Raw genomic sequence first — 18650 nt, 5'->3', positions numbered from 1 at the left:
TTAATATATTAATTCATTAATTTCAAACAAAAAAAAAAAAAAAAAAAATCTCAGTTCACGCCACATTTTCCATACATTATTTTCATCGGAAATCATTTTACAAAATGTCCTACGTAAATTATACCGTACAATTTCCATCAAATAAATGAACTTACTGTACAATTGCGATCCCAATCTTCATGCTTTATATAGTCAATTTGATAAAGCATCTTTATTACCATCAGAACAGCTACAGTTGCAGCCATTATATTTATAATCAAAATCTGTATGTTGCGTCTTAAGTTAATTGAAATAACTACAGAAATTATGAAAATAAAGTTAATAGCGCATACCTAAAAAACAGAAGAAAAGAAATTTAAATGATTATAATGAAGAAGCTGTCGATTAATAGTTACTTGTTGAATATTCAAATCTTACATCATGTATACATAGTAGAATGAAAGAAACAAAAATAATTTTCGGCATATGTATTTCTAAAAACAGCCAAAGGCAATTGTAAAATTTATAAAGATATTTCGATATTTTCTTTATAAGTGCAACTCTTTCTATCTTTGACATCTCTATGAAAGTATAAAATTAATTAACATAATTTACTGATGATATAACAAAAATTCAAATACACCAAAATCTTTTACTAACGCTTCAGTTCTTTTAATGTATATACATGTATTTCACTGACATTCTGCGCTGCTGTCAAAACTTCGTTGGAAAATACAGTGGGAATCGTACTGCCTGATTTGTTTAAATCATCTCTGACCGACATTCCAACACTAAGATAATAATATTATTAAATAAACAATTAAATAAATACTAAAGTGTCACTATCATTTTCATTAATAAATAATTTGTAAAATTATATTTTAGCTCTATATAATTGCTTATATTGTAAAGTAAATATTATTAATTATTTATTATTAATTATTTATTATTTATTGCATCTAAATTGAAATTTTTATTAATAATGATTAATAATAATAATTATTATGATACTTACACTCTTTTCATATTTGTAACTTCTAGAAAATCATGATGAAAATAATGAATTTGTAAAACGGTAATTATTACAAAAAATGTCGGAGTGAGAAGTCGAACAAATAAATCTTTAGTATCATACGTAATTAATCCAATGTCTTCTTGCCTTAAAATTAATATGTATTACAAATATTTAAAATGTATATAACATCTTAATTATAAAATATATTTTAATATTTATTTAAAATTCTTATTATAATATTTATATATATATATATATATATATACGTATATTAATATGTTACAAATAGTTCTCATTTTAATTTTAATTGTTTATAATTATATTATAAAAGATTTACGTGAACAATTAACATGGATAACGAGCAGCGTAAAGTGCGAATAATCATTTTATTAAAATGATAAGAAATGGATATTTAATTGACTCATCTATTATTATTCATAAATAATTTCAATAAAATCACAATATTAGTAAATAAATAAAAATCTCAAAAGAATAATAATAAAACAGTTTTTGTTTCTAATGCTAATAATAATAAAATTACACGATATCAATATTTTACTTAAGAAATCTGTGCAGATAACATATAAGAACATTGACTAATGTATAATAGAAATTTTATAAAATATAATTATAGTTACGTATATTATAAAATAATATATCTACTTACAAATTTTTCGAAATATAGAGATATTTTTCCCAATATTCAGGAAAATCTGGGAACTGATATGTATAAACTAGAATTAGCATTATAACTGAGTATCCAATGACAGCAATCCAAAATCCGTACATCATTTTTCTCCATACGACCCAAGATATCTAAATAAATAATTCGGGCACTAATCTTAATATTACATTAAAATATACGATCTTCATGAAATTTTAAAACAATGTAAGGTTTTTTCAATTGATATGAAAATATGTATTTACAGTTTTCATAATTAAACTCTATTTAATGAAGTTCAGAATAAATGAAAAGGTGGAAAGTGTTGTTATATATATAAACGAGTTTTCTAATGAGAATATTTACCTGAAATGTAATGATAAATAACAAAAATAATGACATGTAGACAATGCGGAAAACTGTCATACGTTCGCCGGTAATCCCGCTAGTGAATAGCATTACGGCTACTACAGCAATCCAAAATTTTGTTAAAAATTTTTTTATAACAACTCCCACGTTCTTCATAAATTCGCTTTTTATTTCTGGCTCGGATTGATTATTCATTGCAGTTGTTGCCGTAGATACCGACACATGTAAAGGCGCGACCATGTCACGTAGCGTCGATGATCTCCTTTTCCTCATCTTCTCGGCCATGTATTGCCTCATCGTGATCCAAAACATTATCATGAATACGCTCTGTAATTTTATCATTACTTCTTTTATAATTTATAATTAACGCTTCACGCTTAAAATATTAAAACAGTTATTTATATTTATTTCAAGTAAAAAAAAAAAAAAAAACAAAAATGAAAAAAAAAAATTTCTTTTCTTTTAATATCAATAATCAAATGTTATAATATCTAAATATAATTAAAATTATTTACTTTACTAAATAAGATATTATTCTTAATGATATTTCAATGAAAACTTATAACTGAAAAATATCAAATAGATCTTAATAGAGTGTAATTTTTTATATAGTTATTATTTTTTTTAATAGGCTTAAACTAACGATATTTCTATAAACATTATTCTTAAAGTGCAATTATTGTTGAAAATATAATAAAAACAAAGTATTGTAAACCTTCACAATGAGATGCCAGCAGCTCAATTCAGATGTTTTCTTAAATCCAATATCTGACATTTTTATTCCATGTATAATTGTAGGCAATTCTTCTTCAGTTAAATCCATACTATAAACATATTGAATCAGAAGTAAAAGCGTTGAATAAAAAGCAATAAACGGCGAACATTTCATCATTGAGGCTCTTTTATATGGCACCATCCATAGGACTAATGCCCACAATAATAAGGCAAAAGTTGTCCAACTATGGTACATGATACTCCAAGTCTACGAAACCATTAATAAAATGATTATTATTTAACATTAATTTAATATGTAACGAATTGTCATATATATATATATTTGTATCCGCGCGCGCTCGCGATGCTTTACTCTTTTAACGTTTTTTTTTTTTTTTATATCAATTATGAAGTTAAATATACTCATAGACGCTTTAATAGAATCATTATAATATTGATTATCTTATATATATATTCTATTTACCATCATGATGATATTTGTAGCCAAGTACGATGAATTTACAATGAGCTGGAAAATAGAAAAAACTGCCATGATGACGTGTTCAAGAATACCTGGTTTCTCCTCCGATGCACCTATACAGCAAAATTCATTATATTCTTACAAATATTTGCATTCATTAAGCAAAGTTTTTTTTTATCTATTTTTAATGCCGACCTTCGCTCAGCGATTGCAGTTGAATGCTATCGTCCTGTTGTCCATCCTGCACAATAACACTTCCAGTAGAATCTTGGAGTAATCCTGTGCGACCCGATCCAAATCTCATCAACTGTACAATAATTGGATAATTTAAAAAGAATTTTGTTGACTCCAATGGTTATATAAGACAAAAAAAAAACAAATTAAATTGATGCGAAAAATATTATATACAAAATGAAAATAATTGACCATTAGAAAATGAAAGCGATAAAAAGATAAAAACCAAGGAAAAGCTTAAGCTTAACTTTTGAAACCTGGAACATAAGATAATCGATTACTTTCAAGCAAAAACATAAATTCAAACGGTACGTTTTGAATAGGAGCAAACACTTTATTGTATAAGATATACATGAACATTACCATCACCAAAATGCTGCGCGGATGAAACATTAAAAGTATTCTTGAAATAATAAATAAAATACCAAAAGACAAAAAAAAAATTATAAAATGGTAATAAATATGAATCCAAAATATGTTGTGTAATGCAAAAATTACATTTTAATTAATAAATAGAAGTTTTTTTTATAAGTATTCCTCTAATTACTCTAAACCTTATTTAAGAGCTTAAACCACTGTAAGATTTTCAAAAATTCGAAGTGTTTTGTACGCTTCAATGATATTATAATATTTTACAAAAAAAAAAAAAAAAAAAAAAAAAAAAAAAAAAATCTACGTTAAAAAAGGAAAGAAAGTTTTCATAAAGTTCAGAAAGTCGAACAACCGTGTCAATCTCAATTCGTTCACTTCTTTTCGACATTTCAGCACGCAAATATTGGCTGTTTTTCGTATAGATCTTTTAATAATTATTGTTATAAATAATTTAATTACATATAATTGTTAATAGACATAGGCTAGTTAAAATATAACATTTCTGTAAAAAAAAAAAATGCGATTCCATGAAATGATCATTGAATCACTCTGAGGAGGATTATGTTGTTTTTAAAAATCTGCCTATCTTGTTAACGAAATTTTTGAATTATATAAATATACTGTATAAGTAAATGGTAAATTTCATTTTATTGTTGCTGGATAGAATGGTATAGATGTTATGCTACACATACAATATACGTAAATAGCAAAAAAAGTTTGTCGATTAAATGAGTGGAATTTATAAAATATGTAGTAACGGTTTGGAAATTTTTATTATTCTTTTCATATTTAATTATAAAATATATGACTCGAATCTTTACTGGTTTATACTAAAAAACAAAACAAAAAAAATCGATTTTACACATAACAGTAATGAGATTGTTGTTTAGAATCCAGTTATTAAGGATTGGCTTACCTGGTGTGAAACTTTTCCTTCCAAAGGATTCCAAGCTGTTAATATACTAATTAATTTATAATACTATTAGCAAATGATTTTGATTATTGCGTTAATATAGCAATATAGAAAATCATAATACAATAAAAACTAGAGTAATTGAATCTATTAAAAAAGATATCAATGACGGGATTATTGTTTCAGCGAAAAACCGTAACCAAAGTTGCAAATGGCAACACAAAGTAAAGTTGCACAACTTCGCTAGGAAATTTAAAAAGAAAAATGAATCCTGAATAAGATATAAATCTATCACTATAATCATCGTGTAGTATAATAGATTTAAACAATTAAACATTATCAAATTATAGTATATGTATATTTCAAATCAGATTTTTTAAATTTTATTTTAATTTTTCATTTTACTGCAAATTTTATGCAAATATTATGCAAATATTATCTTTATTTAATATTGTCTGTTGCTTAGAAAAAAATCTCTTCTCTATATAAATTTCCACTTTTCACGAAATCATTCTTACCGTAAAATTAATGTTTACAAAAAATTAATAAAGAAAGAAAAGATTTACCAGTAAGAAAAATTTTAATCAATATCCATTTTTTATTTATTTTTTTTTTTTTTTAATTTTCCTAACATTTTAATATAATTAATGAATATTAATTATATACTCATATCCAAATTAAATGCAATTGTAAGTATATCTCGTATTTTTGACGTTACAGTGGTAAAACCGCTTAAATTCCTCTTGAAATAAACAGAATTAAAAAATCTGAGTCACGTTTATTTTGAATTCATGTTAAAAGTAAAAAAGCAGTTCTTCTAATACGTACAGGTGTTCTCTCATTAGGTCTCTCTGGCTCGGACTCAACGGTCAGCTTCTAAAATATGCCAAACTAGTACATAGCGGTAGCCGAATTAAAAAGTTTTGATGCGCCGGTCTATGCACATATATATATATATATATATGTGTGTGTGTGTGTGTGTGTGTGTGTGAATGTGTGCGCTAAGTGAATCTATGTATTTACGTATAAATATGTTTATATATACAATATCGACAGGTTTATTTGTGCATATACACAAAATCAAAATAAGAGATAATACTTAAGTAAGAGAGGGTGATTATGTTTCGTTTAATTTGCTCGAAAATTTTTAAGACAATGTATATAAGCATTTATGCTTCGTATTAATGGTGCTTTTTTTTTCATAAAAATTAGACGTCATTTTCTAAAAAAAAAAATATCAAGAAGCATCATTATTTAGCAGATTATTTACAGGCATAACAGAAAAATTGATTGTATGTACAAAACTATTCAGTATTCATTGCGCATGATGTAGTAATAATCACAATTAAGGTGGAGAGATATTGAAAATACAATAGAATTTGAAAAAATATGGCTCATGCAGGATGTGCTAATCCTTACTCGAGCCTTACGCCGTGCAGATTGCCATCGTTGTGACGGTGTTCGTTTACGAATGGATACATGTCGCGACAATGGCGTGTCCAGCGTTTCCAATTTGCCACTCAGGCGCGTTCTTTGCTTAGCCTGCAAAGTCTCGTTAGTAAAAGCGCACTTTATTTCGTAATTTCACCTTTCCTTGTAATGTTTTTTTCTTGTTTTTTTTTTGTTTTTTTTTTGTTTTTTGTTTTGTTTTGTTTTTACTAAAATGAATGCGACCAGGCGCTATTGATTTTAAGGTTTATTCTCTAATCAATTCATGAGAATCTTACGTTTCGTGGTATTTAAAGTAATTCATGGATATTGTTTGACCATGGTATTTCATTGCGTAATAATAGTTTAAAGTTGAGGATCTTTGTGGGTTAATCGGAAACTATGGTACGTAATGAAATTTTAGAAAAGGAACTGAAACAAGAGTAAGCATTTCAAGAAGTGAAAATAAGATGGAGTTTTTCCATTTCTTCGCAGCTTATATAAATAAAATAGCTGCGATCGTGACTAGCATTAGTGGATATAATAATAGCTTGCCAAGAGAAGGTAAATGTGAATTATTTTTAAAGTGTTGCAAATAAAATTCATTCCACTTATTAATGCACTTATTGTTATTAACTAGCGCATTGGTTAATTGTTGTACTTTATACCGAGAGCGATAAAAGTAAAGTATATGAATATAAAAGCTTTGAAAATCTTCAAATAAAACTTCTTTTCTTTCAGTTTAATCTGAGATTGGTAAAAGCTATACCAATAATCTCTGTAATATAAATTTCATATAATTTGAATAATTTATTACTTAGAAAATCAATGCCATCGTAATAAAATGAAAAAAATTTCATTAAAAATACATATTTATGTTCGATAAAAAGTGTTTGTAATTATACTTTGAAGTTTATTATAAATAATTCTATGTAGTTTTTCGAGAGCCTATTGATCAATAATTTATGGATAAAATATAGTTTTATATTTCACTTAACAATATTCGTCTTTCAATGCAAACTAATGTATTATGTAATAACTTACAGCAAGTTATATATAAATTTCTTATTATGATCGTTAATGCAGAGTGTGAATAGCTAATTTACAGTATACCATAGTTTTCATATATTTTACTTATATCAACATTATTCCACATACATATTCACGATATATATATATATATATATGTATGCGTATCATAAAATATCGATTATTTGAAATCTTTTAAAACAAACATATACATACTCTTGTATTCAAATTCATTTCTAAATTGTTGTTTGTTAACTTTTGTTATAATTTTTTTAATGAGCAGCTGTTGAAAATCTAAAAAGTCAGTCATACTTTTTTAGTTCAATAACATCACTTTACAGTTACGAGTTACAGTTTCAAGAATTTTATTTTGTTACTTACTGATAATTCTATGATTATTAGATTTAAAATAAAAATTAAAAAAGGAAATGTAATTTTTTATTTTGTTAGTTGGAAAATTCTTTGGAAAAGAGTTTGTAAATTGTAATTGACATATATTTGTACACAATATAAATATAAATGTTTTCAGCTCTTATATAATATCTTTTAAAATTTTGTTAATATTTACTTTAAATAGATACGCATATTATACATGCATATGCATATTATGCAAGGTTAAGAGAATTAATAAATTATATTTTATTACAATTGTATATTCAATGACATAATTTGATCGGAGTGTCGTAACTATAAAATATAATAAAGAGCAAAAAACATCAATTTTCATATGAATATCCCCTTTTTTTACTAGAAAAGTTTAATATTTATACAAAATGACTCAAGTATTAAATTAATCAAACTTATTATAAACGATAGGAAGGATATTTTCAGTTGTATAAACAGTTAGATAAAATTTTTGTTTATACGAATAGTTCTTAATCAGCATATTACAAATCGAAAAAAATCGTAATAAAATATCCTACACAATGAATCAGAATATTTCTTATCAAGTAACATAATTTATTTGACAAATTTTCAGTCGATATATCAAAATATTAATTTTTAATTATCAAAGCGAAATTAACATAAAAATTCCGTGAATAATTTAATCATTTTTTTTTTCTTTAAAAGCATGATGTTGAGAAAATCTTAATTATTGAAAAGTCACCCAAGACTAAGCCACTTCCTTTCATTTACAATAAATACTTGAAAGCATATTCCAACAACATATCAATTCTATATTTGCAGGCACAAAACTTAATTAAAGTGTTCATAGTGTTTGAGGTGAGCTTAAATTTACAACATACCGGCTTCTTGAACAGAAATATTGACTGCAATGCTAATACGAAGTAAAGCAAAAATAGCCTAATGGAGTCGGCGTAGATGGACCAGTCGCTATTATTGATGTATTTTATATTTCTTGGGTCGATGCAGCTAGTCTCGTAAATGGCTCCCAAGCCAAAATACCTGACCCAAGTACTATTGATTGGCAAGTACTCCTGGGGCCATTGGTTCTGATAGGACAGTAGCACAACGATGTGCACGGCGACGATGGCCATTAGGAGCCGACAGATGACGGCGAAACCATGACGCAGCTCCCGGTGAAAGGCCCACCAGGTTGCCGAGCCGATGAACACGACGAAATACAAAGCACCCTCGATCGAGGGCTTCAAAGAGGCTGTACAGCAAAGGGCCACTAAGACGATGTAGGTGCCGATACCACCCAGAAAATTTATTATCTGCACAATTATTGATCGGTCATTTATTATTGTGTATGTAGCATGACAATATTGTAAAATAAAAATCTTAATAATTAAATAAGTTGCTGTAGGTTTATTGAATATTCAAAAGCAATGCAAAATATTTTTTAAAGTATTACATGCACAAACAGCATTGTTCAATTTGTAGTATACATTTTCAAAATCTTGAATCGTAAAATCATCATTTTTTATTCTGTTGGATGATATTAGGTCCTAGATGAATATTATAAAAAAATTCAGAGACGCGATTAATTTTGAATAAAGAGAATGATAAGTAATATGGTGATAGCATCTACAATGACAATTTTCTTAATTTCACTTTCATCGATATCAATCAATTGCAATCGAAAGGAGCTACTTTAATCAAAAGATTGTTTACTAATTAAAATATCTATAAAAGCGTTGTATAGTAAGGTATTAATATATTTCAGGCGTCTACTTGTTTTATGAAAATCGGTGAAAGCAAAGTTGTATTTTTTCATCATCGAATTAAACTAAATTAAAAAGAATTTAAGAAATACTAAAAGAATTGTAATTCAAGATTTTTAAATGTCAAATGGGCTAAATTATAAATTGCATAGAATTTAAAATTTTCTTTCAATTTTCGTTACTATAAGATTACATATTCTACAAAAAAAAAAAAAAAAAAAAAAAAAAAATTTAAAAAAAAAATAAAAAAAAAAAAAAAAAAAAAAAAAAAAAAAACTTCAAAATTAATGATAAAAATGTCTGATTTATTATATTAAATTAATTATTGTAAAAGTATATATTAAAAATTCATTATTTAAATAATAATGAAAACCTTGGATGATCGCTCTTTGGATTTCTTTAGAAAGCGTTGTAGCGAAGCATTATCATCATCGTCTGCGAGTGGAGAGTTGACAAATCGACGGCATAAATAATAAATAAATACACTTGATGGCAATACAATGATCTCTGGTGTAAGCCAAAAGAATACTACCCATAGCGACGCATCATCTAATCTCACGAGGCCAATGTGCCTCACAAGTTTTTCGACGAAATCGCCTGTGAACCAAGTAACAGTGCGTTACTAAAACGTGGCTATTAATTCCATAAGATGCACAAATGTTAATAATGAAAGACAATGTTATAATGAATGGCTTTGGAGCGAGTGTGAAATATTTTGCGTAATATTAATTACAATTTTTTAAAAAATGCCCATAAGGAGGGAGAGCCAAGAGGACTACGTGGAACGTTAACTGAGTGACGGAAACGATGAAACTGAGGCCTATGCAGATCTTTAGAAAAAGTCCGGTGTGACCGTGCATGGAGTTGTATGTCGGCACCGGCACAAATGGTGAAACGAACGCAAGTGCCAGGTATACCAGCGACAGGCCTACTGGTCGCCATAATGCACCTAAAATAAAAAGAGTCGGTTAATCGATAGGGGTTCGATAAGATCGACGTATACGTTTGAATGCAATTCAAAGTAATCAAACAGATAATTTTTCTTTTTCCCTTTAACCAGTTGGTTTGACAAATGCTGAAAAATCTTTGAATATACAATTTGCATTCGTAATCTTATTATTTCTATGCATACAATATGTTGTTGTTAATACGCAGGAAGTAATTATTTACATCGCAATTAGTCTATAATTTGCAACATTGCTGACAAAACATACATTTACACAGTACAATATTCTATTAGAGACGTCTATTAAAATACCATAGAACTATAATTGTAAAGGTCTAAATGAAAATAAATAAACGAAAAGAAATATGAAAGCTGCGAGAATAAATAAAAAATAAATAAAAATAAATAAAAGTAATTAATCAAAATATTAGTAGTTGTCGCGTTAATAGAAGAACGACATTTAATCATAATATGCGCTATCTTAAATGTCTAAAATATCATCAAATTAAATAAATATTAAAAATATCATTCGACAATTCTTCGTGTTCGGAATAATGCTCATATCCAAGCCATTAATTTTCATCTGGAAAATTATTAACAATTTATTAATAAGAGAGTGAAAAATGGTCTTCTTAATTAGCTCTAGAATAAATTCAAGGAAATCATTTTTTGAGCAAAATGTACTCAATTCTTTTTCTTCATATTTTTAATCTAATTTAATCCACTATCCTGCAGTATTAAGACAGTTATCTTCTTTTAGTTAAATGCCAAATATAAGTTAATATGTATCTTTAACGAATAAACAAAAGAAGAATAAAAAACAAAAACAAAAACAAAAACAAAAATAAAAAACAAAAACAAACAAAAAAAAAAAAACAAAAAAAAAACAAAAACAAAAAAAAAGAAAAAAAAAAAGGGTAAAATATCACTATTAACATAATGATGACAGTTGTTCGTAATATAAAAAAATCTAATATATTACATATTAAAAAAAAAAGAAAAAGAAAAAAAAGAAGCACATTGTAAAACGCTGTTAAGGTTCGTAAAGAAGCATGAATAAGTATGCACGCAGTGCACTACCAAATTTCCAAATGCACAAAATGAAAAATAATATATCGCACAGTATAGTAATAGTAATAGTATGAGAACGAGTGTACTAGTAGAAAATACCGTTTATGACCGAGGTGTTATAAATCCTTCGATACAAACGATTGTAACCTGCTTTTACTATCGAGTTAGAAAAAGATATAAAAGAGTGGGAAGGTTTTTCATGCGACGCTTTTAAAGCATAAAGTGAAGAAAGCGCGAATGATGATATTACACGCATGCTTTCTCCCCGATACAATAAAACAAAGCGTTTGCGTTCCCCCTGTACAAACGAAAATGACTATCAAGTCTGCAGGAGAATAACGCATTATACACGCTGTATTAGGTCTCGAGGGATACTTATAGAGACTTTTTTATACTGAAATTCTATTTAAAAAAATTCTTATTTCGGTAAGCTCAAGTTATTTAAATTGCTTTAATCTTCTTCAAATATAGTTGTTAGTTATTTTCAAAGTTTACGAGAACGATGTAAAACAAACTTAATATATCGTTAAGGAGTGCTTGAGAATGATTATTTTAAACTTTTTACTTTTTTCTCATACGATCTACAAACTACAAATCATCCTTTAACGACAATTAAACTTTAATTTTATACGTAGGCTTTTAATACTAAACATCCCGCCTTTCATAATAATAAGGAAGTGTCCTTCAAATTAGAATTTACTTTAGATAAATAATAGTTTAAACAATTTTAATAATTGGCATTTCATACAAATAAATATCGAGCGATTGTAGTTGAAAATTTGGAAATCTTTGAATGTCGCGAGTAATATCATCGGAGACGGCGACACGAATTTTTGTCCGCAGCTTACCCTAAGTCTAAATTTAGAAAATCTGTATTTTCCGGCTGTCATTTTAGATTATTTGTCGAGAGTAACAATATACTAAGTTATATATATCAAGAATCTCTAATCAACAATTTCCTTTATTAAATCAACTGCCATATTTTTCAATAAATGCATTGGGCTCGTAATTAAAATTTATATCATTTTATTATTAATAATGTGAGTTGTTGAGTGCACGAGCAATGCCAGGTTTGTGCCTACAACTGACATTAAGGATTTCAATAAGGCTTTCATAATAAAATAATGACCCAATTTCATTAATCTTTCACTATAATGAATAACAATTCAGCTTATATAATAATAAAATATAAATTTACTTTAATATAAAGAATTAGAGAGAAATCATTGTAAATTTTGTAAATTTATATAATTTTGTATGAAATTTATCCTACAATTTCAATTCCCATAGTTATAGTTGCGATTAATCGATAGCTCAACCGTTATTACTTGTCGATTAATTTTCTCGACGCAACATATAATAATAATATAGTTTTCGAAAAAAAAAAAAAAACAAAGAAAAAAAAAATCTCATTTTACCATCTATAACTTTAAAAGTCAATCAATTTTTTTTAAATACAATCGCGTTAGTATGTAAGATAAACTTTTTAAAACTAAAAATATAAATCAATTAAACGTGAGCTAACTACTTTATTAAATAAAGATAACCCATAAAACATTTTGACTTACATATAATGCAAAAAAAAAAAAAAAAAAAAAAAATGTCATTACACGAATTTTTTTTTGTTTTTTTTTTGTTTTTGTTTTTGTTTTTTTTGTTTAAATATCGACAAATATAAATTATTTATAGTGCTCAAGTTAAATGAAACCTTTTATTTAGCAAATAAGCTTTATTTTGACATAAGATAAACTTTAGCCTAAATAGTTATTCAGCATTGTTTTATTAATATAATTATTCTATAATGTTGAAACTCACATGCTATTAGGATCACAGGTAAAATAATCCTGATTAAGGCAACGTTTAACCAATATCTCGTCATAGTTTCGTCCAACTGCCTGCTTCCCTATCCTGTAATAAGAATAATTATACCAACATTAAAAACATATTTAAATGAAATTTGAAAAAGATTCGTTATATCCAATTATTTTTAATTAACATACGTTAACAGTTGTGATAGGAAGAAAAGTTGAATTAGACGATAAAACGAATGAATATATAGATTGCTGATAATATATTTCTAAATTATAAATTGAAATTAAAAACATATATATATATATATATATATATATATATCATATTTAAATATTTCAATAACGTCAATTACGATTTATCCATAAAATAGTTGCTTAACTCGTAAATATATAGTAAAGTCTGATTTTCAGAGTTAAAAAGATCGTTAAGTGACGTAAAGAAAAATTTGCTTAAATGCAACATATCAAAAGAAACTCGATTTAAAAACATTATGTACACCACGATAAATAAATTTATTCAATGCGAACATAATCTATGGTATATCAATAAGTTAATTTATTATATTTTTTTTTATTTTACTTTTCTTTTTTTTTTTTTTTAATTTTTTATTAGTTTTTTTTTTTTTTTTTTTTTTTTTTAATTTTTTTTTTTTTTTTTTTTTTTTTTTTTTTTTTATTATTTAGTTTATTCAACCAGCAAATGAAGTTCTATGGGGAAATTTCGGACAGTCGATGTGCTCTAATTTTAACTAACTGACAATAATGCGACCAATCCCATCCGGTTGAGTTGATTGAAAAAAAGACTGCCTGTTTGGATAAGAGTTCGGACAAAATGCTATATGCGATATACTATCAATTTCAAATAGTCAATCAATCCATTGTAATGTGACTTAAGATCCGACTTTTAAAAATATTTTCTATCATTGAAATTGATATGGAGGATAATGTATTATTATTATGAATTCGCTAAGAAAATATGCTAAATGACAATATAATTATGAATTTTTATTGCAATACAGTTTAATAACAATAATGTTATTTACTCTATTGACTTTAATTATCAAATTGAAGACTAATATAGATATAAATGCCTATATCATCATGTGTATAAATATTATTATTAAAGCTCCAAAGATGCATTGAAATCCGTATCCTATTTAAACATATTTATAACTTAATTCATTAATAAACTGTCAAATGTTAATTATAGATTCCTAAAGAGAAATTCATCTTTCAGATGGGAACCAAACCTTTAAGGTGGACAGAAAATTTATATACTCGTAAGAATCACCACAAAGTACTCTTCCTTCCTAGTATATTGCGCTTTCCCTCAAATAACGAGTATAGCGTACCATTAGGAAATAAGTCTTCGGTAATCCTCTCTCGATGTTGAAGGTAGGGTCGCCCTACCACAGCCTTACCGACGTATCCAATAAGCCAACTTTCGAGAGACAACTAACTTACTGTAGAACAGAAAAACGCTATTACTACTAAGATAATTATACTAATGTTAAATTTTTTTTTCTTTTTTTTTTCTTTTTTTTTTTCCTCATCCCGACAATAAAACTAATCGATAGTTTAAAATACAGTTGCTTTATATCGCATTAATTTAAATCTAATTAATTTACACTTAGTGTATATTTCGCTTGGCAGTAAATATACATTTTCCTTTGTATTCTATAATCGATTTATAATAATAAGTTAATATTGCCTATTTTTTTATCTCCTAATTATTCTTTTCTGATAATTTATAAATTGAACATTTATGACAATAGTATAATGTATTTTTAAATAATATAAAGCATTATATTGAGAAATATGTATTTTTATGATATTTATTTCAAAAGCGGTTGATGAGCATTCATATGACGTGAAAATTTCACATTATATATAACCAAAACACAAATAATATTCCTTTGATTGCGACGTATAAGGTTAACTAATGGTAACCAATACACAACACAATTTCTAAATAATATAAATTAAAAATTTTTTTTTTTTCGGAGAACTACAAATATAGTAATGGTCTTAGGTTGTCGAGTCTCTTACTATTTAAAAGAAAAAGATAAAGGAATAATAAAATTTATTAGATTGGTGATTAAGGAAGTATTCTGTACAATGTATTTCTCATTTCTATTTATCATCGTACGGATATAAGACTTTTGTCTATCATTTAGGAATTATTTATAATCAACTATTTACATCAACATATTATCTCTAATCAATACCCTCAGTTTGATAATAATATCACATTTTAATCTTATATTATTTTTATTATCAAATTTAAATTTAAATCAAAATACGTCACTAATTCTTTGGTTTATCGCTATTATTCTTGTTTTGATAGAAAAATTGATTATAATAAAGCAAAAGAGTGATATGATCAAGCAGATAAAATATTTTACATCATTTACTTGGATTTTTATATACTTTAGCGATTGAGATGAAACAATAATTATAAATATTCAATGCATATAATATATAAGCTTACTTTAGTAGGTTTTCTTTTTTTTTTTTTTGTTTTGTTTTGTTTTGTTTTATTTTTTACTAATGCAAATGACATTAGATAATAAGAGACTGCGATAAAAATAAGGAATAATTTCATTTTTACAGTTAAATCCTATATTACGAGTACAGACATAATAGCATCGTAATTCGTAATAACATATATTATTATTGTTAGGATATGATATCACACTCGCAATACCGTATTTAATACATAAATAATGTTCAATACAACTCTTTATAAAATAACAAACAAACTTAAGTCAGTCATGGTATTTACTATATAAATAAAATATTAATAGAATTATCATGCAATTTTAATGAAATCACAAACTATTTTCTTTATCGTAGCTGTGAATATAAAGCGATTATACGGGATGTATAATAACATGCTTCTATTTAAAAAGTTTTAGCATCAACAATCGCCAGTGACCGCCGTTTCTTCATCACTCGCTCGCGCATGCATATGTGTATTTTAATATCGGGGCAGGTTCGTTCGTGCGATGCCATGTTCAAATGATGGAGACATCGCTCCTAGTTAATCAATGCGCAAATCCCCAAGTAATATGCATATTATCACATCGAACACGAAGGAAAACAAATTGAAGCGGTCGTAATTGTCGCATAATTTGGTATAATAAATGAGTGGAGTTTGAATTGGTAATGAGAGCTCCAGTGAAATCTCGTGGGTCGAAGGTTAACATTAACTGATTGAATCTTACGCATGTCATCTGTTTAATTAGTCTGTGTATTTGCGAATTTTACTGTTTATGAAAGGATTCGTTCGTCCAATCGAATTATACCTCTATTTATTAAGAGCTGTCGGGGAAATTTTTATTTTTTTAATTAACAACTCGTTACAATGAGGGCATGTAAGACACTAATAGCTTATAAAGCTTCTCTTCCCACCAAGACTATACACATTCAAGAATGCTACTTATTCTAATTAAGAAATTAATTACACGACACTAATGCGATTGCATAAAATATTGGTCGAACAATTTTAATTAGTAAAGAAATTCTTGTTAATTCACAAATTGAATTAATAGCCAAGTCCGTATTTGCTTTGAAATTATTATGTAATATCAACTATTAATTTTTAAATTAGAAATTTGCAATATAATAAGTCATAGAGTATTAGGAATGTTATGAAAATATATTAACGTCAGTGATATTTTTGAAATGATTCATTATTTCATATAATATTTACGATGTATTTATGCATTCACTTTCATCAATTAATATAATTTAATACAAAATAACTAATAAAGATTTTATTAAGATAAAAATATAATTAATCTGTTTTTCAAAATTTAATCAAACTTTCTCGAATCAAGTGTTTAAGATAATAAATTATTATTATTATTATTATTATTATTATTATTATTATTATTATTATTATTATTATTATTATTATTATTATACCTTAAGTACATGACAGTCTTTTCATAAATATTATATATTTACAGACTTTTTCCGTTCTTATAAAATAATAATAAATGAAGGTAAATGTGCAAAAACATAAAATTGTAATTGTAAATTAAGGTTAACGATCTTTTGTAATACATAACTCGTGTCATTAAGTAACGTAATATTTTATGGTTGATATTTAAAAAATTACAAAATCAATATGAAATATTATATATGATAATAATAAGTTAATAAATATAATCTATAATCATATACTTTCCTATATTTTCCTTCATGCTTTTAAACTTAAAGGCATAAGAAACATTGTATTTGTACAAAATATTAATAGGATAACTGCATTTCTCTTCAATTTTCGTATTACACTTCGTTTGTTTATATAAGCTTTAGTGTTTAACATTTTTTTAATAAATCAAATATCTTGTTTATTCCATACTTTGAGACGTTAAATATTTTACATCTATCATACTAAATAATCAGCTTTGTATTTAATTTTATCCTATTTTAAATATTAATATAATTCTTAATATTATAATAATTACATAGGAAAAGTCTGATACAAATTTCTTCTACTAAGACTATAAAATTGGCCTTTTATAATTGAAACTTAACATTTTTTAAGTACAAATATTTTAAGAATTTGATCAAAAGAATTTTTTCAAGGGTTTGCAATTTTCTTTGTTATATTTTCGAAAGCAACGATTGCACGCTCAGAATAAAAGAATATGCGAATTTTTTGTTTCAAACATTTAATTCAATCAACGTAATTTTATACACAAACTTTATATGGAATTACAATTACCTTCAACTTATGGATCTTAAGTTTTCAATATAAAATCTATTCGATAAACTAGTTGCTTAATTGATGAAATGAACAATCTATTATTATTATTATATAAAGATATTTTTAATATTTATTATTATATGATAGCAATAATAATAGTATTATATTATTAACATGAAGATACAAATTACTATTATAATATAATTTTCATTAAATATTTTTATCTATTTGGCATCGATTGTATAAACTTTACTTTAATCTGCAGCTTTTCATCTTAAATACGGCATTATTTTATTTTAACATCTTTCACAAAAGCAATAGAATGAATATTAATAATGTCGCGCAATACTATTATTTAAAAAAATAGAGTGTACATGTATACGAAACATTAGTGTTGCGTCAAGAACTTTCATCAAACAACTTTAGTGCACTAATTTTACGAAGCTTTCGATCAATGTTAATCATTAATTATTAACGAGAAAAATTATTATTATTAAAATGGCAAAGTTAAACAACAATTTTGGCTTGAATTCCAAATCATTATATTTATACAGTAATATAAAAAAAAACATAGTTTTCCTTTAACTTTTTTTAAAACAATTTTATTGCTTAATCTATTTATGATAAAACAATTCACTTTGTTTCTAAACTAAAATTAACAACTTTATCATTAGATAACTTTTTGGTATATATATATATATATGCTCATTCATAATGTTATATACACGCGAGCGCGCGCGCGCACACATACACACCTATATATATATATATATATATATAT

The 18650-nt window shown here is 25.9% G+C and overlaps 1 protein-coding gene across 1 annotated transcript in view; it reads right to left on the bottom strand.

Annotated features, from left to right (window-relative positions):
* Piezo (piezo type mechanosensitive ion channel component) overlaps positions 1–18650 on the bottom strand; it is a 38755-nt gene that overhangs the window by 16651 nt on the left and 3454 nt on the right. Inside the window, exons 2-15 of the mRNA XM_011496366.1 lie at positions 13157–13249; positions 10058–10273; positions 9698–9921; positions 8443–8874; positions 6158–6280; positions 3415–3526; positions 3223–3332; positions 2740–3006; positions 2022–2351; positions 1662–1810; positions 995–1138; positions 640–770; positions 418–560; positions 156–332 (exon numbers count right to left, since the gene is read on the bottom strand). Coding sequence (XP_011494668.1) covers positions 156–332; positions 418–560; positions 640–770; positions 995–1138; positions 1662–1810; positions 2022–2351; positions 2740–3006; positions 3223–3332; positions 3415–3526; positions 6158–6280; positions 8443–8874; positions 9698–9921; positions 10058–10273; positions 13157–13220 — 2622 coding nt within the window. The 5' untranslated portion in view covers positions 13221–13249. The remainder of the gene's footprint in view (positions 1–155; positions 333–417; positions 561–639; positions 771–994; positions 1139–1661; positions 1811–2021; positions 2352–2739; positions 3007–3222; positions 3333–3414; positions 3527–6157; positions 6281–8442; positions 8875–9697; positions 9922–10057; positions 10274–13156; positions 13250–18650) is intronic.

This window comes from Ceratosolen solmsi, unplaced genomic scaffold (genome assembly GCF_000503995.2).
Source record: "Ceratosolen solmsi marchali unplaced genomic scaffold, CerSol_1.0 scaffold10, whole genome shotgun sequence".
Taxonomy (NCBI): Eukaryota; Metazoa; Arthropoda; class Insecta; order Hymenoptera; family Agaonidae; genus Ceratosolen; species Ceratosolen solmsi.
This window is presented reverse-complemented; position numbering and strand designations above follow the sequence as displayed.